The 19,361-nt window shown below is 42.7% G+C and overlaps 1 protein-coding gene across 2 annotated transcripts in view; it reads left to right on the top strand.

Annotated features, from left to right (window-relative positions):
* Window positions 1–9,271, top strand: part of LOC138284604 (alpha-1,3-mannosyl-glycoprotein 4-beta-N-acetylglucosaminyltransferase C-like) — a 147,455-nt gene extending 138,184 nt beyond the window's left edge. For both annotated transcript variants that reach the window (XM_069223576.1, XM_069223577.1), the window contains one exon: window positions 7,112–9,271. In XM_069223576.1, coding sequence (XP_069079677.1) covers window positions 7,112–8,235 — 1,124 coding nt within the window. In that variant the 3' untranslated portion in view covers window positions 8,236–9,271. The remainder of the gene's footprint in view (window positions 1–7,111) is intronic.
* The last annotated feature ends 10,090 nt before the right edge of the window (window positions 9,272–19,361 follow it).

Genomic DNA, 19,361 nt, shown 5'->3' with positions numbered 1-19,361 from the left:
GGAACCCTCTTCCAGAGTTTTTTCATCTGGTTACAGACAGCTTACCTGTAGATTAACCCAGGGTGTACTTCTAGACAGCTTTCTTCCACCCCTCCTTAACCAGACTGATAGAACTCCTAGCAGAGTGCCCATAGAGAAGATCAGATGGGCTGAACTGAACTATTTTCTGTGGTATGTACCTGTAGTCAAAGAGCTAACAAAATCTCAACACAAGATCGCGACTATTTGTGAAACATTCACTCTTCTAGATATACAAATTCTGATTTACTTTATTATCTCAAAACCTACTGAACAGATTTACACCAAATAAGAAAAAGTGTGATCTCTGGACCAAAAGCTACCTTTGAGCCAAACTTGGTGTAATTCTGTCTAGCAGTAGTGTCTAACGATTCTATAGGAATTAACATGTGAAACACACTTTTTTTGACCCCCCTTTTCTCGTCCTCAGCTTGATCAATCACCCCAAACCCTTCCACACACAACAAGACCTAACTTGCCACTTTTTTTTTGAAAATTACGTTTTGTCAAACGAAGCCAGAGATGTAGCCAAGTCAAAAAAATATTTTTCCATGGGTACTAGGTCCTAACTATACCTACCTACTGGTGTAATGTATATATGTATATATATATATATATATATATGTATATATATATATATATAACATGACTAGAGCCTGAACTGCTGGACGGAATTACACCAAATTTTGCAGAAAGTTAGCTCCAAGTCCAGTAAGAGACCTTTTTTAATTTTGTGTGAACCCGTTCAGTAGTTTTGAAGTTATTATTGAAAAAATAAATATTTGAAATCTGGACAGAGCCTCCACACAGGTCTCCTAATGAGATCTGATCGGCTGCCAACACTTCAACTAAGAAGTGCTGGCAGTCATCTTGAGCCCTAGGCTCAGCCAAAAACAGAAGGGGGCAGGGTAGGCATATCCTGACCACCCTAGGCATGGTTATTTCTGTGTTTTGATTCTGGCCTGGAATTTCTCCCTAAACTGAGCCTTTCTGAGCAACCTGCTCTTAGCAACTCAGAAAATGCAGCTTAGTTTCGCAAGCATCAGCAGTTCAGCTTATCCAGGGCTGCGGCGCTAATTGCAAGATTTCTGTGCCACAGAAAGTTATGTTTCATCTGAAGTTCAGAGGCGGAAAGATCCCAAAGACCAGGAGTTCAAGTGAAAGTGCTACGAGACCATACATAGCTGCCAAGGTTTTAGATTGCTATGTGTGACATTTTCACAATTTCTGTGTAATTATGAGTGACATTTTCACAACTCTGAGTGACACTTTTTTGTGAGCAAAATCAAGCAAAGAGGTGGGAAACGTAAGTATCAGAAATTACCCCCATTTGAGCACTGCTAAACTCTAGGAAGATCTTGAAACTGTTGCAAAGCACCAATATTTCAAAAAGTCTTAGCTCAGTCACTATTCTAGAAAAATGATCATATATAGCTGGGTGAGTGGAGTTTATCTGGCCAAAAGTGCCGACATTTGTGTGCATTGACCACGGACAGTACAGGACCTGTGTGCATTGCAGGTGGTGTGTGGAGGGAGAGGAGGCATCAGTGCACAAAAATGACAGCCCATGTGTGCAGGGTGAAGATGCCTAGTAGTGCATGGCCTGTGTGCAGGTCTTGTGCATACTACACAGATAGAACAGGCCTTGGTGCGTACGATTGAAAGGCCTACTTTGCAGAAAGAAGAGGTCATGTTTGTAGGTTGTGCAGGTCCGATGTGCAGATTGAGGATACACTGATGCATAGGCCTCTTGTGTTGGTAGAACAGGCCATGTGTGCTCAGAAAGTACAGCTCCTGTATGTGCATCAGGAACAGGCTCTGTGTGCGCAGGAAGGAATGACCTGACAGTGAGGGCAAGCTTAGAGTGCTTCAGATCGGATACAGACGTTCAAACTACCTGGTGAAAATAGTCAGTGATGAGTTATAATAGTGGTCCTTACCATTTAATATTCAAGAGACGACATAGTCTGTGATGTGTGCTACAGGGTGCAGTGAGCAGAGCTACAGGCTCAGTAAGGCTGTAAATTAAGTTATATTTTCAAGAAGTCATAATACAGACCTGAATGGGCCAAGGTTGTGATGACTGTCTGCCGACATCTGGTCACTGGCCAGGTCTGTTCGCACGGCATGATGAGGCACCAGTTAACTGGTAGCAAACGCAGCATTGAGAGCAGCAGCTGCCAAACAAACTTAAGAAGCATATCTGGTGTCACGGCCCGCCTCAGGAGTGACTTAAGTTCTTATATCGGTAAATGAACACACTGTTATTGTTGTTGCAGTCACATGATGAATGCTGCCGTAGTGGATGAAGCAGCCAGCAAAGGCAGCTAAGTTCCCCCCTCCCCCAGAGCTGGCTGGCCTTACTGGACCCACACTCCTGTGACTCGCCTGGCATATGTAAATTTCTAATTCAACACCAGGGTAGCACTGCAGAGTGTGCAATAGTGCAGTTAGTCACACACTCTGCCAGAGCAGCCGGCACACAGTCTGCGCTGCTTTGCTCAGTGCTACATCTATAGCGGTGTTTCCGTCTCTATTACATTTGCAGTTAGGCGTGACTTTGCATTTTAGTGTGGTGATGCAGACCACCACACTAAAATGCGTTAATCTAACCCCTGATGTGTGGTACTTGACAGGGCTGACCATATAAATGATGGGAATGTGCTATACAAATGCGCTTAACACAACAAGATATAATCCACTTGTATCCTTTCTGCCCATCTCTGTGTGCTTCTTTGTTACACAGATCTCCTTATCAGAAAATTTGTGCAAGACCTTGTAAACTTGGTAAGGTCTGACAGATGACTTCGTAGAGGGCAGTTGTCATGAAAGTATGAGCAGCAGTAGCTGCTGGCAGGAAAGGCTTGTGGGGCAGCACGTGGACCGGGGGGCAATAATAAAATTAATAATAATAACACTTACCTACCGGACCCTTGCTCCCCTCCCCACCCAATCCAGACAATTCTCTCATGCAGTTAGACAGCATGAAAGAAGCTCCGAGATTGGCCTGAGTGGGCTGAAATGCCACTCATTGAGGGAGTGGGAGCCTGGGCTAGGCCTCCACCGGCTGTGAGACACTGCCGGGTGGAGAGTTCTACGTGCCCATGTCAGTTTGGCCTGCCTCAGACTGCTGGCCAAACCAACATGCGCACTTATAGTGTACCTAGCACTCCTCCCCCCCACCCACTGACGCGGAGGATGCTAGCATGCTGGCCCTGCCCTACCTAAGTGGAAAAATAAAATGATAATAAGAGCTTTTCATTATCATTTTATTTTTCTGCTTTCCTGCTTTCTTTCAGCAGGAGGCAGGACTCCTCTGCCATAGCAGAGGGGCCACACCTGAGTATGAGTACAGTAACATTCCAGGCACAATTCTTCAGAGTTTCTGATAAGGTGCATGAATTAATGAATACCCTCCACTCCCCATGGTCCAGACAAACCAAACATTTTTTTCGTTTCAGAAAGTTTTGTTTCCTACAACATGCAGTTTAGTTCTTTTGTTTAAGTGGTACTTTATGTCATTGGCAAAACAGGGAACACTCAAAATGCAAGTTATCTGAAAATGTATGCACAAATATGTGCGCGCCCATCTGAGAGTGGAAGGCCTGAGGCTGGTGGTGGTGTGAAGTATTGCCTGGTGAAGACTGAGAATTCTGAATGACGGGAAAACAAGGAAAGTGGAATGTGTGGCTGGTGGTCTCATCCTAGAAGACAATTAGGGGACAATCTGCATACTTGACACAAATAAAAGCCTATTTAGCTGTCAGATATGGAGAAACCAATATATCAAGTATCGATAACAATAATTGCATTCCCAGACCCAACTAATAATGTAGGTTTGTTCCTTTGATGAAAACCTTGGGGAATGGCATACTCCTCTATTTATTTTCTCTTTCCATGTTTCTTTTTATGGGGTTCCCCACAAAAACATGACCACACTATTATATTTTCCCTGGTAAAGACCTGCCTCAGTCACAAGATTGCCAACTGCAGAAATATCCGAGCCATACACACTAATGGATTGCGCCATTAAACATCCACCTTAACTCTTATGTCCACGATTCTGTGTGTTAGATTTCATAGGACATTGGACCACATAGACAACTAGTTGTGCTCCAATCCAACTCCTGCTAGCTATATTAAGAAAGTGAACTCAAGATTTCTTGATTTATGAGTTTAATGTCCACTTTTCTAACGCATTGTTCTGTGTGCTTTTTTGCCCATTACCAGGGACGTTGTGAACCCCCCACTTTAGCAGCTACAGCAAGGGTGGGGTTCTTGATGGGCACCTTCCATTTACAACTCACCAGACAAAAGCTCATAATTAATGTGATATAGGACTAGAGCGTCAATAGGAGAGCGAGCAGGAGCAAGGGGGAATGAAAGATGGGCAAATAGAAAAGGGAAAGAAGAATAGAATGTTGAATAGAAAGATGGATGGGTGAGCGAGTGGATGAATAAGTGGGTAAAAGGATGTGTGTGTGAAAGAGTGAATTAATGATAAATGATGGATAGGCAGGTGAAAGTATGGCACAGTAAAGGAATGGTGGATAAGTGAGTGAAAGGATAGATGGATGGAGGGGCGAAAGGATAGCAGTGTAAAGGGATGTATCAATGGGTGGAAGGACGGGTGAAATGATGGCTGAGCAAAGGGATGAATATGTAGATGGACAGGTGAAAAGAAGGCATATCAGAACACTGGAATGTTAAGAGCTCCATTGAAGACATTGGAGTAGCTCCAGGCTTCATTTGTCTTGTAGAAGCCCGGGGCTCCTACATTACAATGTTGTTGTTCACAACTGTTGCTGTGAACAAAGTCCTCCCCTCGGGTTCCTTGAGGCCTTTTTTTTATTTATTAGAACATTCTGCCCTCTAATGGCCGAATGTTCTAATAGCCATATAGCCCTCCGTAGCTCGGCTATACCAGCATTAAAGTCCAGCTCCCTTGTTAATGGTCCCAGGCTTCGACTCAAGCCTTTAATGCTGGAGCGGTCTTTTAATGACAGGTATAGCCCGCTAGGGGTGGATGGCAGAGTGAAAGGATGAGTGAATCAATGGCAGAGTGGATGGGTGGCAGAGTGAAAAGATGATTGATGGATGGATGGCTCACTAAGTGGGAGGATTGATTAATAGATGGCAGAGTGGAGAGATGGGTGAGAGAGTGTGGAAAGTTTTAATGATGGATGAAAGAATGAATGTGTGACAGACAGTAAAGGTGAAATAGTAAATGGAAGGGTGAAAGGATGAATGGATAGCTGCTTGTGTAGAAGAGGCAAGGGAGCTCTTCTAGGAAGGGTTGGGCATACTTGATTCATTTGCTTGGTGTGGTCACAGCTTTAATTCAAAGTGGGAGGTATTTTAATTTTCTAGCTACTCCCTGTCAGAGCACCAACATTAAATCGTTCCTGAAGGATCATTATCTAGGTGGGAATTTAAGAAAGTCCGCTGCTGTCTGTTAGCTATAGGTGGCACGATCCATCATGGGATTCTCTCCTTAACATGGCTGGAATCAGCTGTCTACAGTAGACTTGAGGAAGTTCTTTAATGGTGTGCAAGTCCTGATTTAGACAATACATAAATTATTGGAGTCAGCATATTCACGCTCCCACCCATACATTGATGTCTCTCTATACCATGTACTTATAGAAAACCAACATTTGAAATTGTGTCAGAAATAATAAAGCCTTTATTTGATTCCGCACCTCCCTATCTGCTGATTAATAAGTGGAAAATAATTAGTTATTTGTCAAATTTGTTTACACCCTTTTTTCTATGCCCCTATGGGTTATGGGCATTCATTAAAATGTGGTCCTATTTCAACCTCTTGCCTCGATGTAGTCCCCCAAAACATGGTCTATTAGCAGTATCTGGGTCTGTTGAGGATGGGGTAACATCTTAGCATGAGTAATTAATAATGGCTTGCATCAATTCAAACTTCTCAGCTATAAGCTTCTACTCATATCAGTCACTAGATGACCACTTTAAATTGTCTCCAAGTACCGTATTTGACTTCCAATATTGATTACAGTCTATCACTACCATGCATGTCTTAGTCCATTTTAGTTTTATGTTCTTTAAATACACTTTAGATTTTATCTCCAACAAAGAACTACCATTTTGTTCCAATTTCTTAATCAAGCAACTGAAACAAGTGTTTTGGGCCTGATTACAAATCAAGGTGCTATTAATTGCACATGGTAATTAACTATACCCTGATGTTTGTTATTTATTGGGTGTGATAAATAGCACCCTTTATGAGTTATTGGGGAATAATATACGGATTTTGGTGTTCAACACACCAAAAACGTCATGGTACAGTGAATCACGTACACTTGTCCCTGGTTACATTTTGACATGTTTTACCTGCCGCAATATAACGAAGCTTGAGGTATTTAACGCATCAGATAATTATTGGATGCGTTAAATACCTTTTAACTCGTAATTCTGATCCGTGCATAAACAGGGATATACGCACGGATCGTAGTATAACAAGCAACTCATAATCAAGCCCTTTGTCTTCTTTCTACAACTTTGTTCTGCAATACTGTAACATTAATTTACCTGATTATCTGGAACCATGTTGCAATTTTTATTGACTAGGTTTTTCTAAAAGTTGTGCCATTCAGCTGTTCTAAATCCTGTACTTTCTGTTTTACCTAAATGCCATTTCTTTATCAATGCAAGAATATTATCAATTACTTTTCCTTTTTGTTTAACATTTCTCCAGAACACTGAGAATTCGGCAAAATTTTAAAAAACGACAACGTCTTTCTCTGCTATCTTTCTGGTGTTTCAAACACATTTGTTCTATATTCGCCTACTGCTGTTGTACCATTTACCTATTGTACTACGATACTTGATAAACCCTTACTTACTCATTTGTGTATCGTTAATTGCAAATCCGGTACAAAATGAAAACTTAAATCAGCAAGTTTTAGAAAGCATAACACTCACAGCATAAGATATATACAGCAAAACGAAGCCATCAAGATCAAAGCATAGAAGTGTAACCCAAATGAACGTATGTGTTTTAAGCCACTGATTTTATCTAATTGAATGATTTGTTATTGTTTCTAATGCTTGTATCTTTCAGGATTCCTGTCCATTGGCATATCATCAGTTAAAAGGAAACCGCAAAATTATTTGATAGACACGATGAAATCTGTTTTCACTGCATCAAACGCCAGAGAACTGGAAGAGATGCTGCTAGTCGTGTACCTAGCAAATACAGATCCTTCAGATAATACAGAGATGGCAAAGGAGATTGGGGAGATATTCCGTCCGCAGATTGATGCAGGGAACCTTATTGTCGTGTGTAGCTCCATGAAGAACTATCCCACTCTAGACGGTCTCAAAAGAAACTTTGACGACCCAGAAGAAAAGGTAAAACACAGATCAAAGCAGAACGCGGACTATGCCTTCCTCGTTAATTTCTGTGCACCCCTGTCTGAGTACTACCTAATGCTTGAAGATGACGTAGTGTGCGCTGAAAATTTCCTGACAGGAATCAAAAATTCCTTTCAAAACATAGACTCCTCTTGGATTACAATATCCTACTCAAAGCTCGGATATATTGGGAAGTTATATCATGCTGAAGATCTTCCAAAACTGGCACGGTTTCTGTTGATGTTCTATGATGAAATGCCGGGAGACTGGCTTTTGGAGCAGTTCTACAAATCTAAAACTCAAAAAGAAATGATACATGTGACGCCAGCTCTCTTCCAGCATGTGGGCACTTTGTCTTCTTTCCAAAGCCTTGAAATCAATGCAGAGCATCCTGAGTTTCAAGAGATTCCGTTAAACAAGGACGCCCTACCGCCTGCCTCCTGTTTCACCACCCTAGAAGTGCACGAGCAGCACGAACCAGGACACATATGCCGCAGTAGTGGGCAGTTCTTCTGGGGAAAGAAGGTGGAGCCAGGAAATACTTTCATCATCGTTTTCGACAGCCCGGTTAACATACGCAAGATCAGTATCGCTACTGGAGCTTCAGAGCATCCCGAAGATATTCTACATTCAGGTTATGTCCAGTTTGGAAGAATGAAAACCCTGAATACCAACACATGCGTAATGTATAACAATCTGGGTCCTTTTAATGAAGGGAAATTTGAACTCGCCAGTGTGGATCATGTGACTGGAGATCGCGTTGAATGCATCAGGATACAGATAACAGCTCCTCAGAAAGAGTGGCTCATTATTAGGTATGTGAGGCTATAGGTGTGTAGGAACTCCAGAGAAGTGCATAAGGTGACTTACTATGAAGACTTCCATGTGTCCTGCTTGCTGAATCGGCGTGGTAAGCATGCCCTTTGGATTACAGAGAGAAACCACAAACTTCTTCAACTTAAATTGGGCTTGTTTGGGACAATTAAGAACCATTCGTACACCATGTCACTGCAAATCAAACCAAATATTCTAGAAGTAAGATTCTGAAACTTAACCTCGAAATAGTTTTTCAGGGAAGAGCCTGTACAAGCCCATGAACATATTCCATTGGCCAAATGTTAATTTTTTTACTTCGGTGGCCGGCATGCAGCTGAAGAGCAGTCTTGTGAAACACAGTTCTTCGTACTGAACAACACAACAAAAGGGCTCCATTTCTCAAGATGTTCCAATAACACATACATTTCTGATTGAATCTAAAGCTACGACCAATGAAAATGGCCAAAATACCTCAAGTCGTCTTCCTCATAAACAAGTAATTGCGGTATCGTCTTCTGTTGCCCTCGCAGCATTTAACATTAACTAAAAAGGGCACTAGTAACTAATCACTACCAGGTTGTTGGAGGGTGGGTCATTAGTTGTGTGGCCTGCACAAGTAATGGGTCTGCACTTCACCACCACTGGGCACCAAACACCCCATTGTAGCACTTGACTCTCATAGGATAGCGTTGCAGAGCAGTCCAAGGCTTACTAAATGGAGGTGGTGTGGGCTAGTAATCAGCATTCACAAGCACACAAGAATAACCCTCAGTAACTGATTGTCGAGTCTGTGCTTTTTCTTTGGATAAAGTAAAAGTACATTTATTACACACACACCATTCAATACTATGTAACAATTTACAAATATACATAGGCTGGTGGTATTACTTTTCAATGACGTTGCATAATCATTTTTGTCTCTCTCGAAGGGAGATATAAATCAACAACTCACATGGCAGAACATTCACTTGTATTCCAATGCAATATTTGACTGTAACTTGGAGTGAGAGCACCTAATACTGGAAATAAAGTGCATCTACTTTGATCACTAGTGCTGTCAGTCTCATTACTCAAATAAGCATCAACAAGGAACATGTCTAGGCCAGCTGGAGTGGTTTGTGCTGTTAGGATTACCCTTAGAATGATCTACGCAGTCAACCTACACCCCTAAAGGGTGTGGGCCAACGTTCATCATATTCCACATTGAAACATTAAACATAAAAATGGTGCACAGTTGACACAGCCCCTAAAGAATATCACTTGGTTGTTAATCCTTATCTAATACCGTCTTTCACCCCTAGAGGGTGGCTTTTCATGTGACCCTACACAAGTCATATCATTGGCCACAATGCTCAAGCCATACATCTTTAATCACATTTAGCATATATGCTACCGTTTTAACCATAGTTCCTAAAAGACTCAATTTTTGTAAACAAAACTTGTAGTTACTGCTTTTCACCCATAGAGGACGTTCACCATTGCAATAATCCATTAATATCCTCATTGAGATGACAAGGACTGCAGCCATGTTCTTTACCTTTAGAGAGCACAGGTCCACTACCCTCAAACAAGAGTTCCAGTTGAAACCAGCTTGAAAACACATTGAAACCCTTGAGGGGTTATCATTTCCAAGTCCCCTAAAACTCAGGCTGGGGACATTTGATAACTTCTTGGGGGAAGGCTGCGCTCCTCCTGCAGCTCCCCCACACCTGGTGATGATTTTGGTGGTGACCCTACTCTCCAAGTGTTTTTTGCCCAGGGACTTGGGTCAGGCCCTGCAGGGCATTATGGGGTGCTCCCTCTGGAGCATGCATAACAAATGAGCAGCTCTCCTGCTGCTCCAGGGAGAGTCGTTGTGGCAGTTTCCTTCAACCCGGGTGTTTTTGTTGGGTTGTATCTAGTCCAACCCGGACAGCCCATGGCCCTCAACAATGTTGGAGAGCAGCTCGGGGAGCCCACCCCTGGCTGCTCTTGCCGGCACCCCACCCGGCCAGCACCTTCTTGAGCAGCAGCTGGCTCTTTACTTGGAGTCTGCCCTCTCCTGTGGGCAAACGTGTGTGGTGCTGCAGCCGGGCTGGCCACATGGTGGAGTGCAGCGGAACTCCCCCATCCTTCTCTGGACATCAGGGGCCCTGGGATGCAGTCGGGGCCCCCCTCTTCACCTTCATGTGGGGCGTAACAACATCACTGACTTTGCTTCGCTGCGGGCCCTGGGATGGGGACCCGTCTCCTCATCTTCCCAGGCGCATGACAGCATTCCCTGACTTTGTTTTTTTTGTGGGGCCCCTGGATAGGTTCCGAGGCCCCTCCCTTTCCCTTCGAGGAAGTGCAACGGCACTCTCTCACACCTTTATTTTTGTTGGAGATGCACAATGGCGCTCCCTGGCTCCACTCTTCTTTGGGGACAGCACCCGGGCCCTGGCCGACCCTGGGGCCAAGAATCCAGCACTGCAGCGGAGCCCCACCTACTTTGCCATCTGACAGAGGTCAAAGGTCACCAAACTTTGGAGAAAGATATCTCGGGCCCATTCTTGACAATCTTTGGTTCTTTTTTCTTCTGTTGGTGAGCCCTTTCCAGCTGGAGCACTTTCTTTAGGCTTTCTTGCCTAGAAGATTCCCAACTCGGTGGGGAGCCAGTCCCACTGACTCCTTGCCGCAGCCTTTCATCTGGATGCCTTCGTTTCTTCTGGGCAGCGCACTCTCCTTCCGCCAGAGCCCAGTCTTTCCCTCAACTGGTCCTCAGGGGATCTAAGGGGCCAGCTTACCTGGTCCCGGGGTGTGCCCTACAGGGTTTGGAGTCATTCAGGGGTAGAGTCCTTGCCCCAGTGGGTAATCAGGAGGTTCTTCCTTCCAGTCGTCCATGATGCCGATCTTGAGTCCCAGTGTTCTGCAAGAAGCACAGCCAAGAGTGAGAGCCCTCCCCTGTGCAAGACCTTTTAAGTGGGGGCAGAAGTATCCAGCAGGGCTGATCATCTAGCCTATCCTGATGTGCCACATCACTTCTCCACCCAACATTCCTGCTGGGATAGCTCAAAATGGTGTTGTCCAGGAGTCAGGTGGCACATGTGCTTTGAGAAACTCTGCCCCTCCTCCCTGACATTCCTTCCAGGGCCTCTCCCAGCAATTCCTCCAAGGAGCCCCTCCTAGCTGAGGGGCCAACAACAGGCCCGGTTCCTGGAAAGGAATGATAGCTGGCTGATTGATGCAAGGCCCTGCTCCTGCAGCTGGACAAAGCAGTAATTGGCCCTGATCTGAGTCAGAGAAAGATGACATTCCTGGATGACCCATAAGTTGAACAAATATACTTTTGTAACCTATTGCATTATTCTTTTACTACATGTTACAGTGTAAATTAGTGTGACTCTGGAGTGTGTGGAACCTAGGGAACTGGAGTTGTCCCCTAGGAAGGCCTTTCCTATTGACATAAAATGGAGTGTCACTGCAATCAAGTCAAGAAGCACACTGAGTATCCCTCACATGTGTACACCCATCTCATAAGGCCTACTCCAGGTCATCACCCACTCTGCATGGTCTCTTCTGTGCAAGGCTACCTAAGCGCAGTTCTTGAATTGCGCATGTGTAACCAGCCCTGAGCCCCCTACCATTGCTGTGTTAATTTAAGGTACTTCTTGCTCCAATTCATCTTTTGTCATGGTATTATTATTGTTTGCAGTTTTATGTAGTGTAAACTAGACCCAAAGTTACTAGAGAGCTTTATACGAGCACCAGTTACCCTTCATAAGGGCACATTCATTTTTTGTAGGCACAACAGCATTACGTGATTTTCCCAAAATCACAGGATGTTGAACCAATGCCAAGACTCAACTAAACCTGGTTCCCAAACTCCAAAGTCAACAGATCTGGCCAGTACACCACATCCTCCCCCACATCCTCTTATGAAAACAGAATTCTGGAAGCGGTAATGTGTGACAAGAACATTGGTTTACATTTGTTGTGCGTCATTTTGTAATGGTGGTGATGTGTTCTGTTGTTTTATTTGTGCTGCTATTTTTCATGCTGCAGTATGTTGCAGTTGTTGTGTTGCATTCTGTTTTGATTGTTTTGTTGTGATGTGCTGCAAGAAATCAGGTTATTAGTTAAGAAGAGAGGTAAGAACCCCATTCTAGTAATAAACGCAATCCTAGTCAGGGTGAATTTAAAAAGCTACTAAATAATCCACTGCTTGCCCTCCTGTAGTTTGGCACAACAGCGGTCAAGCTTTACTCAGAGGCAATGTGTAAAACAATCATGCAGCATAAAGTAATACCAAAACCCAAGAAAAATCCCAAATCTATTTAGAAAAATAGTTTACATTTTAATAAAGAAAATGAACAACCAAATGACAAGAATCCTATCAGTATGACACAAGTTAAGTATTTTTTAAGTTTTTAGTAAAAATAGTGTCAAGAAGCATAAAGGCCATTCGTGCTGGACAAAGCCGTTGTTGACACAAAGAGAACTGGGTGATGAAGTTCTGGGTCTGAAGCTGGGAAGTTCATGTCAGCAGTCAGAAGAAGGTCCCATGTTGGCCTCGGTAAAGTCCACTCGTGTTCTTGAGGAGACCAGAGAAGGTTCTTTTAACTCGAAGAGCCAAGGACTTCTGGGTTTTCACCTGGAGTCCATTTCTTGCAGCTTTTTCCTTGTAGGAGTACACTCTGACCCCAGCCAACCGCACTGAACCTGGGGGGGCACCTCTTGCAAATCAGAACTCAGTCCAGTGAAGGCAAGCAGCAGGATCTAGGCAGGTACAGATCGAGCTGGTCATCCGGGTAGTTGCAGGGAAGGTCTTTTAGAAGCTTGTATCATTGAAGCCCTAACAGAAAGTCAGTCAACTGACCGTGGAGTCATTTCTGGGATCCTGGCTTCAAGGGAAGCAGGTCCAGTCTTCTTTCATACTTCAGACAGCAGGCCATTCATTCTTCTGAATCTGCACAAGTCCAGCAGAGTTCTGATGAGAAGTTCTAATGGTGCCACTTTTATGCCTCGTTCTAGCCTTTATGTTGGGGACACCCTCTTTGTATAACACTGAACTGGTTCTGGTCAGTTCTTCCCTTTCCCCAGGGTTTGGCTCTAATCTGTATGGGGGGATAAATGGCAGGCAGGCCCAGGCGTAAGCTGCACTTGGCAGTGGCAGGGTAGGCATCTTCAGAAATTAGGAAGGAAGTGGGTTCAACCTTCAGGGTAGCCTTTGAAGCTCAGGAATGCTGATTCCCAGCCTCCAGGCTACCTTGCTCAGGAGAGGAAGATCCTTCCCCACACGCAAGGCCCTTTTGTCCCCTGCCTCAAAGAAATACACATCATACCCAGAAGATCCATTAACAGTCATGTGTCCCTGGATACTGGTAGAAAGGAACATTTTGTTTGGGCAGAAAAATGTCAACTTTCTAAAAGTGGCATTTTCAGGATAGTAACTTAAAATCCAATTTTACCATTAAAAGGGATTTTAGATCACATTACAAACGAGGAGAAAATTATTTCTCTATCTGCTCCGAAACTGAAGTTATCAGTAACCCAGTGATAGTTCATGGGGGGGGGAGGGTTAGTGTAGCCATAATTAAAATTACTTTAGGTTTTTTTTACTACTAGGACATGGAAAACATAATTACACATGTCCTACTATTTAAATACCGCACACGCTTCTGTATAAGCCTTTAGACAGTACCTTCGGAGTGACTCATAAGTATTAAAAAGGAATCTTTAGGACTGGCAAAAGGTTTATTTTGAAAGTCAAAATGATAGTTTAAAACTGCACTACAGGCTGCAGTGGAAGGCCTGGACCATGCTTTACAGGACTATGTTAGATTAGAGGGTGGCACAATGAGTATACCAGCCCAATAGTAGCATTTCAGATGCAGGCACTGTGTACCAGTAGTACCATTTACTCAGTACTTATAAGTAATTTAAATGGGCCAATCAGGTATATACACATTTTACCAGCCAACAAAAATGGACTTAGTAAAGGAAGGCAAATATCTGGGATGACCTTGCAGAAAGCGCCAGGTCCAACTGTGTTTTAATTTTGTTGCTTTGCTACTTTGTATCTTGTTCAGTTATGCTCTATTGTTCAATTTATTTATGTCAACAAATGCTGATTTCAACAATGTCAACAAATGCTGCAGCACATGCCTTCACAGTCGTTATGAAAAAAAATCACTTACCACCTTCAAAGGTGGTAAAATATCTCTGCTCTCCTTTAACAGTGTAAATGTCTTGTTGTCAGGTACATTTTAAGGCATGCACTACTTTTGGCTGAGAATGTAGCAGCATTTGTTGACATATCTAAAGTAAACAATAGAGAGAACACAATTATGTATGCACAAAGTAGCACAATAGCACACAACATACCAGGGCACATCACAAAAATAGTAAAAACAGAAGGACACATAACAACCACAGTGCATTTTGTGATGGTAAAAGGTTTTTAGTGCAAGCACTTCTTTAACATACCACCAAGGACATGAAATAGTGCCAGTCAAAAGTGTTTTATGATCTGGCCATCACTTTATGTGATACGGCATTGGGTCTTTATTGATCTCAGGTCTCACTTTACAGTACACACACCATGCTGCCTTTAGTTAAATAAGCTGATATATGTTTGCTAGGTTTTAGAAGTGTAACAAATAATTGCGCTAACAAAAAATAATATTTAAAATAATGTTTGCCTAGTGGCTGCCTAATGTGTCATACCACTGTGGCAGATTGGGAAGGCAAGTTGAAATACTTCTTAGGCAAAAAGGGTGGAAAGTGCTGAATGTGTAGGCATTATCTTTCACTGACTTTGTTCAAGAGTAATAGTACTTATGAGTTGGAGGGGGTGATAAAGTCTGATATGCTGCTGGGGTTGGCAGAATTTTGGTCACTCCGCAGCCCGCTTATAACAGGGAGTTCCTGCAAACTTCTTACAACCACTGTGTTACAGAGGTTTTTTTCACAAATAGTTGTGATAGGAAGTAATAGGCAATAGTTGCCACCCCTTAGTGTGATTTTTTGGGAGCTAGGGGGCACCCAGTGGGATTTTCTCATCACAAACGGTCACAGGAGGTTGTGATCATTAGCGGTCAGAAAGCTACCGCTCGAGTAGAATACCTACTCGAGCAGCAGCAAAGGCAATTTGAGCATCAACGCCCTATAGCATGCCATGCAGTGCTGTTCCCATTGATTTCTCAGAATAGAATGAGCTCTGGTGCTAAAAATCAGTATAAGCAGTATGACGTGCCAATTTCTGCCTGTTCACAGAACTCGGCAGAATCTGGAAGAGTTTTCATTTAACTCCACAGAATTCCATGGAGTGAAAGTCTGCAAGTTCTGCCCACTCCTACATTTGATTCCTTCAATCTACTATGTATTTCAGAAACCTTGACCTTGGAGTACAACACACTGCACACTTGTAAACAACAGCATGCCATTAACACAGAAGGCAGCTGTGTTGTTATCTAATCTCCCAGTTCCATTGGTAGATTGATTCTATGGTATGTATTAAGAAATCAACCAACAGACATACCTGTGCTCAATAAGTTAGATAAGTATTTATTTTGCAAATTTAGTAGTGTTGTCATCCTCTACATACTATGAAACAATAACTATTTCAGTACATCAATTTGCATTGAATACTTTAAGTGCTAAGCATCATGGGAAAAATACAATTAATCTGTCTGCTTTCTAAGAAAATATTTTGACCAGTCATTGAAAAGTCTAGGAACTAGATCTTCAATCGTGGAAGCCCTACCCAAGGAATTATAAACGCCTTGATGTCTGACTACTACAGCTTCAAAGTAGACAGGGATAATGTCCAACCCTTGCTGAAGGAATTCAAGATTTTGTTTTACTGGAATACTGTAAATGGTAGATCTGTTTGGAAATAGACCACTTATGAAAAGGCATGACAACAGGGAACCATGTTCCTCTCTGCCAAAATGGAACTAAAAGAATGAAACCTACCACCATTCTCTGAGCTTTCAGTAGAAGGCCTCAGCTTAATGGAAATGGGGGAAAGCATGCAGCTGTTCCTTCGGTCAGGGTTGAAGAAGAACCTCCACTCCCAACACCTGACTGTATGGAAACTTTGAAAAGAATAAAGGGGAGGTAGATATTTGATTTGCAAACAAATTCACCTTCTTGGTTCCTAATCTGAGACATAGTTTTGGAAAAAGAGAGCACTTGATGACATAATCTTAGGAGCTGGAAAGAATCAGGCTCAGTTGATCTATTGGGCATTCAGAGATATGAACTGCTGAAATAAACAAGATATTCTTTTCGACCCATAACATTATTTCTAGAGCTATCTGACTTAAGGGTTGACACTTTGTCCCAAACTGGTAACTGATGTTGTTACCAGATTGTCTGTTTGGACGACCAGCAGAGACCCTAGAATCTTAAGAAAAGAGAAAATCCAGAAACCTCTGGATGCCATAACTCTCTCCAATTGGACGAGCAGAGTGATTCCTGATGCAACCAAAGGTTTTGAGTAGACATGTCCCCCACCCCCATCCTCAACTGTTGACATCTGTAGTCAGAATTTTGGGACTCAGGAAAGCAAAGGGAGTCCCCTCATATAAGACCAGAGCCTCTATCCACCAAGCCAATTGTTCAACACCACTGAGGTTACTGTAATACAAATGTTGTAGTCCTCCAATGCCGAAGACCAGTGGTTAAGAATGCGTAGAATCACTTGCCCCAGATGGAAGTGTGCCCAAGGAATTATGAACACTCTACGTGCCTGAAAGAAAATAGGAATTGTAAGAAAAAAGAAACCCCTCTTTCCTTTATTTTCCTTTATTCTATGAGTCTAGCATAAGAAGAAGAAAAAAACATCCAATATCTCCCTGGATCGTGAGCCATTCTCTCATTGGAATCTCCAACTTCTTCAGAATCTGTCTCAACTGGTGAATAAGTTCAGCCTCCACACTTTTCCTCAGTCCGCTTTGAAGGTGGCCCCAATAAAATCCAGATCCTAAGAAGGGAAGAGATTAGATTTGTTCCTGGTTCATCAGAAATCCCAAGCTCTCAACATCTGACAGACCTCTCCATTGTGAGCACATGCCTGGATCAAAAGACTGTTGTGGTAATGATAGATCGTTATTCCTTTGTTGTAAATTAGCACCATCAATATAGGTAAAACCTTTGCAAAATCTCTTGGAGACTTCTTTAGTCCAAATGAAACAATGCCAAACTGCTGATGATCTATTCCCATATAGAATATGAGGAACGTTTGGGATGACTATGCAATTCGTATGTGCAGATAAACATCTTGTTCTACTATCATTAGAAAATCTACCTGAGATATTGAAGGAATAATGTGTTGAAGAGAACTTATCTTGAAGTGAATAGTGAGGATAGATCTGTTGGGATCTTTCAGATCTATATTCATATGGAATCCTCCTGAAGCCTTATGGACCAAAAACTCTTGAATATTAACCTGTTCCTCATTGTTCTTGAGGAACATGAAAAATAGTTTATTTTGAATGAAGAACACAATACTCTCTAACTGCACCTTATTCTTGATCTTATTGATTAAAAGGAGAGTCAGAGGAAATCTGTCCCTCAGAGGGGAACTTATTGTATCTCATTGACCTAATCTGCAGGGCCCACTTTTTGGAAACTGCTGATGTCCAGAAATTAAGAAAGCAACTCAGATAGTTCTTCAAAAGAATTAAGAAAGTTCGGGACCAGGCATAGTCAGGACTGTTGTTTTGGGTATCCCTTTCTTCCAGAAATTGACGAGAAGAGTCTAGGTTGAAAGCAAGATTTGTTAAAGTAGAAACTGGATATTTTGCTCCTGCTACTATCAAAATGTCATTTACTTTTGTCAAAACCCATATGCTTGTGTCTGAAAGGCCGTAAATGTTTTTGAATTTTGAAGGATTTACCCAGTATGTCTTCTAGTTCCTCACCAAACAACTTGACACCTTAAATTGGCATTATACAAAGACAGCTCTTTTGTGATGAATCTGCTTTCCAGCTTCTCAAATGAATATGATGCCTGGCAGCCCCCACCCCTGCAGAAGCCAGAGCTGAAGCTCTGATACCGTCAAACACCACATCCACAATGAACATAGCATGTACCTCTATTCATGCCAGTGATTGGAAACATATCTCACCCTCTTGAATAGCTGAATAAAGAGATTGAAAATACTTGACCAAATATTGAGAGGCATAAACTGAATAACTCTCAGATCTCATGGAAAGCCTCAATCCAGCATAAGTCCTTTTATGAGCACCCTCAACCTTCTTTTCCACAGGATTAGAAACTCCAATGTCCTCAGTCAAGAGAAAGGGCTGACCTGACAACTTAGCCAAAAGAAGATCAATGGACAAAGTCTGACGAAGCTCCAGATCACCCTGGGCCTGTGGGTAAAGTCTACCAATAAAACTTGATACTATTACTCTGTCTGGATTCTTCCATCCATCTGAAACAGATTCAGAATGGCTGGAATTACAGGAAGTGTAGACGTTGTATGCCTCTGAAACTGCTGAAACCAGTCAACCCTTTTAGGGGGCTGTTCATGATCAATAGGTAGTTGCAGGTTGGAAGAGAAGTAGGGGATAATCAGCTTTATTTCCTCGTTCTTTTTTGTTTAGTATCTGTTTATTACATTGTTATCAATTAGTAGACTAATATAGTATAAAATCACATAATATTGGTGCCGGTTTTGAAGCAAACTTATGTATATATTCACGTTATATTGCTCAACAGTTGCAACACTGAGAAAAGGCATGCCATGTTGTGCCGATAGTCAAAAAGGCTTAAAATTAAAACAAAATATATTAAGAGAAAATGCTTGGAGACACCCTGAGGTTTACACGTAGAGGTGCTAGAACGGGTCTCCATATCGATCCCTACTGACATAAAAACATAAGGGCACAGCCAGCTAGACTATATCTCCCACCCTGAATCTGATGTTCCATAGATGCAAGGGAGCGATTGATGGATTGGGGTCCACCGAGCAGGACCCAGACATAGAGGCTAAAGGGCCAACAGGCCCAACTATGTGACACAACAAGTTAAACCCAGAATGAAAAGGAACCTCCAGCTGATCAGGGAAGGAGGGGAGGGGGATACTGACAACGAGTGCTATGGGCTTATGGGGGGACGGAGCAGATAGCAAGTAGGAGAGGGAGTCACTGCGGGAGAGGACCTTCTC

The sequence above is a fragment of the Pleurodeles waltl genome, chromosome 3_1 (genome assembly GCF_031143425.1).
Source record: "Pleurodeles waltl isolate 20211129_DDA chromosome 3_1, aPleWal1.hap1.20221129, whole genome shotgun sequence".
Lineage (NCBI taxonomy): Eukaryota > Metazoa > Chordata > Amphibia > Caudata > Salamandridae > Pleurodeles > Pleurodeles waltl.
The sequence above is the reverse complement of the archived record's forward strand: the minus strand, read 5'-3'. Positions and strand labels throughout refer to the sequence as shown.